Here is a 5,111-nt window from a genome sequence, read left to right as displayed (position 1 = left end):
ATCATGTCTTGCCCCCTATTTTAACGTCCAATTACCGCCAGTACCCCATGCTTATGTCGGCTAGGCTAAAGGAGACATTGATGATAAATTAATGAAGTGATGGAATGAAGAAAGTGGGAAGAAGCCAGAGAACTCCGAGAAAACCCACGCAGACGGTGTTTGCACATCACCAAAGCTCATTTGGCGCGAACTGAGATCGAACTAAGGACTCCATGCACCAGAGGTGGACGCTCTACCAGTGAACCATCGCGGCCCGCTGCGCTATCACAGACTATATGTCCTCCTGCCTGTATTTGCATAGAGGCTTCCTATTTCAAGTGTGCTCTCGGAAAATATGATAAACATACGTCGACTCCACTCCCGCGCGGTCCTCTTAAGAAGGAAACCCTTCCTTTGATTAGGGAAAAGAAGTGAATGACCTCGGCTGTGTTGCCAATTTGTCATTTTGTCATTTTGTCTTGACAAATGAAGATCGTAGGCTACTTAGAATGGCTAACAAGACAGTGCACAGCGAAGTCCTTGAAATAGTTCATTGTGGCTACGATTCCTTATCCAACAATTAAAAGATTTCGGCCGAAGCAATTTGTCCATCCTCTTTCCTCGAACGTATGGTCAAACACACATCGACAGCAGCACCAGCTCGGGCACACTTGAAATCAGTGCCGGACTGGCCACGTTGGCTACTTGTCAATCGTAAAGGGCCCGAGGACCGAGAGGAGCCACAGGGATCATGAGTCCCAGGACCTGTAGAGCTTCGTCGAATTTTCGCGAACACAAATGTTTTTTTTTTAACCTTCCTACCAAAAAAGTTGCGGAAGCCTAAGTTCGTCTTTCCGCAAGAAGTCTTCTCGGGCTTCCCCTTGCTAATATCAGTACGCGCCCCGTGAGCCTAAAACTTCGTACTAAGCATAGGGCCCGCCGACGACAAAGTATTGATTTGATTGCCTCATCAAGTGAAGAACTGCGTAAAAAACTGTCAAAGTAACTGAAGTAACTTTGACGATTGGTTACGCGATTACGTTTGGTTGTCTCAGTATTATTGTAACTTTTTTTTGCAATCTGTTTTGTACTACATATTTATTAAATACAGAAAATATGATTTTGTCACTTATCGTGTTTTGCAGCTGACAATGACACTTCCGATGTCGTTTAAAACCAAATTTAGCCCCACAACTTGGGGATGGGGAGGATATATACAAACATATATATATATATATATATATATATATATATATATATATATATATATATATATATATATATATATATATATATATATATATATATATATATATATATATATATATATATATATATTATATGAGGGGACCTGTAAAGACTCGAACCAAAGGCCCCCAACTTGGCCATCCCGACACTGCTTGAAATAGAAAGGCAAAATACATTGAAAAGCAAAAGGCATTGAAACACAAAATTTCAATGTTTTTGTCCATTAGTTTAAAAAATTGCAAGAACTTATCAAGATAAATGGTCCACAGATAATACAAGTAAAAATCAATCTAAAAATAATAACACACAGGAAGAGAAAGAGAGAAATTTGTATTTATCGTAATTTATTTGCGTAATATTTTATGTTATATCTACAAATAAAGAGGTGTGTTTCCATTTAGATGAAGATGTTAAGCCAAGTATTGTACGGCAATTTCCATTTTACTGTTCTCAGTAATACAGTCACATATTTCTTCGTAGAGAGGCTTAGTACTTTCGTGCACGTGATTAAATTCTTGTCTTTGACATGCTCCAATAAACTTCATCCCTTCTTTTGTTAACTTGAAATAAGCCACTTTGTTGTAAATTGGAGCACATACAATGGAGAAGGCCAGGGGGTTTCTCTTTTGTAACGCATATTGTACATGAAGGTTTGTGGATGTAAGTCTAGGAAACTCCAAAGGTTTTGTATGAATCCATCCCAGGAATGTACAACCTGTTTTAGATTGAATCATATTCTTTACATTCTCTTCTTTAGTAAGCATCACGACCTTTCCTTTCTTATACTGTTCAACTGTGACAAGTTCCTTTACAACAACAGATTGATCGTCGTTATTAATCTCACCAAATAAATATCCAACAAGTTTTGCCGAGCCAGGAGCTTGGTTTATGATTGACTCTCTTCTAATGAATGTTGATATTAGCATGGGGTTTATTGTAATGCGCCTGGCACTTTTGAAATCAAGATGCGACGAAGGCATTTGCTCGTCGAAAAGTAAAAGAGGAAATCCGTTATTCGTACGGGTACACCAAAAAATATCACCTGCTCCTTTTTTCAAAGAATAAGTACCTGTTTTAAGTCCCATAATTGAAGCTGTTGCTGAAGCGAACAAATCAGGTGCTACACAACTTACTCTTTGAGGAAATGTATTTAATTGTTCGAGTCTTTTTCTTCTGTAGAATTCATATTTGAGATAGACACTGTGTTGAATAGAGTAAACTTGCAGTAGTTTCTCTTGTATTGTGTTCAGTAATCCATCGGCACGTTGTGCACTAGATTGGGCCTCTTCAAATTCCTCTGTACTTTTATCAGCACCTCCAAAACTTGGGTGGTTTATAAGGTCTTCAGAATATAATTTTTGTAATCTTTTGACACAAACATAAGCGCCCTCGTAATTCCCGCTAGAGATCTTCTTATCAGCTAGTTTTTGCAACTGAATCACTTTAGTTATATATTTATTCAAATCTACATTGGAATTTACTTCAATTGTATGAGTTGCTGCTTCGTCAAGTTTTTCAAATCTTTCTTGGGGCTTCATTCGCCATAAGTCATATGATTCAAGAGATATAATGTCTTCTTTAAAAGCTCTCTCCGGATTCAGTTCCACATCTTCTATCAACTCCTTTTTATCAAAAGATTCAAAGGGTTCGAGAACTACTTTTTCACGTTCGTCCTCCTCTTCAAAAACATCATCTGCATCTTTTACTCTTGCTAGTGGAGTTTTATCAAGAACATCCCATCCAGTGCTATGAGTGTATCTTTTATAAAATTTATGTTTTTTCTTTGGCTTTTTTGGCTTCGAGGGTTTTGATGGTTTTGGCGTCACACCAAAGACTCCAGACTCTCCTCCTTCACTTTCGGCAGTCTCCTCTGCTTCACCTTCAGCAGATTCTTCAGCTTCACCTTCAGCAGACTCTTCTGCTGTTTCTTCACCTTCAGCTTTAGCTTCTTCCTCACCTTCTTCTCCTTTCTCTTCCTCTTCCCCTTCTGCTTCCCCTTCTACTTCTTCTGCTTCACCTTCCTCTTCTCCTTCCCCAGCTTCCCCTTCATCTTCTCCTTCCCCTTCATCTTCCCCTTCCCCTTCATCTTCTCCTTCTCCTCCTTCTTCCCCTTCATCTCCTTCATCTTCTCCACCTGCTTCGTCGTCAGGACCTTCTCCTTCTATTTCTCCGCCAGATTCACCCTCTTCATTTTCTCCTATTTCTTCACCTGCTTCGTCGTCAGGACCTTCTTCTTCTATTTCTCCGCCATATTCGCCTTCTTCATTTTCTCCTATTTCTTCACCTGCTTCGTCATCAGGACTTTCTTCTTCTATTTCCCCGCCATATTCACCTTCTTCAAATTGTCTTATTTCTTCACCTGCTTCTTCGTCACTTTCTTCTTCTATTTCCCCTCCATATTCACCCTCTTTAACTTGCCTTGTTTCTTCACTTGCTTCTTCGTCACTTTCTTCTTCTATTTCCCCGCCATATTCACCCTCTTCAACTTGTCTTATTTCTTCACTTGCTTCTTCGTCACTTCCTTCTATTTCTCCGCCATATTCACCCTCTTCAACTTGTTCTATTTCTTCACCTGCTTCGTCGTCAGGGCTTTCTTCTTCTATTTCTCCGCCATATTCACCCTCTTTAACTTGTCCTATTTCTTCACCTGCTTCGTCGTCAGCACTTTCTTCTTCTATTTCTCCACCATATTCACCCTCTTCAACTTGTCCTATTTCTTCACCTGCTTCATCGTCAGAACTTTCTTCTTTTACTTCCCCACCATATTCACCCTCTTCATCTTCTTCCAATATGACATCTTCGTCATCGTCAGCCATTCTTATCCTTTTTAATAATTTTTCAATCGACTAAAGAAAAGGAGAAATACTCTTCAAGACATTGAATGAATCATGTTAACAAATTACGTAATATTTACGGGGACACGAAAGAGAATGGTCTAACTTAGTAACATACAGAAAATTTTTCATTTTAACCACATCAAGTAGTCTTTACTGTGCTACAGAAAATTTGGAATTAAGCCAGAATAAAGTCTCGTATCTATGATTTTATCTATGGTTTTCAATTATTTTGAAAATTAATAATTGTTAAAAATTCTGTTCTTTTGTTGGTCTGGTGTATGTCGTATTGTAACTTGTCTGTCTCTTTCGTTTATAAGTTTTCGTGAGGATACTACAGTCAAACATTACTGGGGTCTTGTCATTGCTTGGAATGATCCATCGTAAGGACTTCTCAGATGCTAATTACAACGTTAACGCCCACAACTTTAGTCACAAGATCATCAACGGCGAATGGGAACTAATATGCTGACCACAAATAACCTCAAATGCTCAAGTGTCAAATCCGGCTGATAACTTTATTCCTTCGAGTTGTAGTGCCATGGAGGATTCTTTCATTTAAAGGTGTTAAAAACTGGCACCATATTCTTTTCTTAGTCCACTTATTTATATCGAGACTTAAGGGCCTTATGCAGAATCATTTTGACGTCTGACTAAAGCCTTACTACAGGGTTGACTAACGGATGGTTATCAAAATTGTATTCAGAGTCTCTGATTAGGACCTAGTATTGGACGAAGTTAATCATATGTGACTAATTAATCTAGAGCAGAGCCTAATCTTTTACCCACGATTTAGCATGCGACACAACATTTCGTATTTCATAATTCATGTATTTTCATTTTTACAGACTACGCATGTGCTTATCTACTTTTCCGTAGTTGCCACATATATTTTACTCACCGATGCATTGGGGTTCTATAAGTTAATCATACCTAAATCATCATTTTAGTTGTACTAAAAGTACTCTGAATACCAAAAAGTGCACCTTCCTTAGTAAAGAGTTAATATGCTAACTAACTAGTCTGTGACTAACCTTCGATTAACGAATT

The 5,111-nt window shown here is 38.4% G+C and overlaps 1 protein-coding gene across 1 annotated transcript; it reads right to left on the bottom strand.

The window, feature by feature from the left end:
* Positions 1 to 1,562: 1,562 nt before the first annotated feature.
* LOC145671557 (uncharacterized) lies at positions 1,563 to 4,270 on the bottom strand. The gene is made up of 2 exons (XM_081740748.1): positions 3,950 to 4,270; positions 1,563 to 3,799 (listed from the first exon to the last, which is right to left on the bottom strand). The coding sequence occupies exons 1-2, from the start codon at positions 4,041 to 4,043 to the stop codon at positions 1,638 to 1,640; spliced, it is 2,256 nt and encodes a 751-aa protein (XP_081596874.1). The 5' UTR covers positions 4,044 to 4,270; the 3' UTR covers positions 1,563 to 1,637.
* Between the last annotated feature and the right edge of the window lie 841 nt (positions 4,271 to 5,111).

Source organism: Thermobia domestica, chromosome 2, assembly GCF_964235325.1.
Source record: "Thermobia domestica chromosome 2, izTheDome1.hap1.1, whole genome shotgun sequence".
NCBI lineage: Eukaryota > Metazoa > Arthropoda > Insecta > Zygentoma > Lepismatidae > Thermobia > Thermobia domestica.
Note: the sequence above shows the minus strand (reverse complement) of the source record. Positions and strands in the feature narration are given on the sequence as shown.

What these genes read in the sequence shown, in the direction of transcription:
- LOC145671557 (XM_081740748.1), bottom strand. Translation starts at nt 4,043, where the DNA reads ATGGCTGACGATGACGAAGATGTCATATTGGAAGAAGATGAAGAGGGT. An exon ending in AAGTTCTGACGATGAAGCAG is followed by an intron (nt 3,800 to 3,949) that starts GTGAAGAAATAG and finishes ACGACGAAGCAG; the next exon opens with GTGAAGAAATAGAACAAGTT.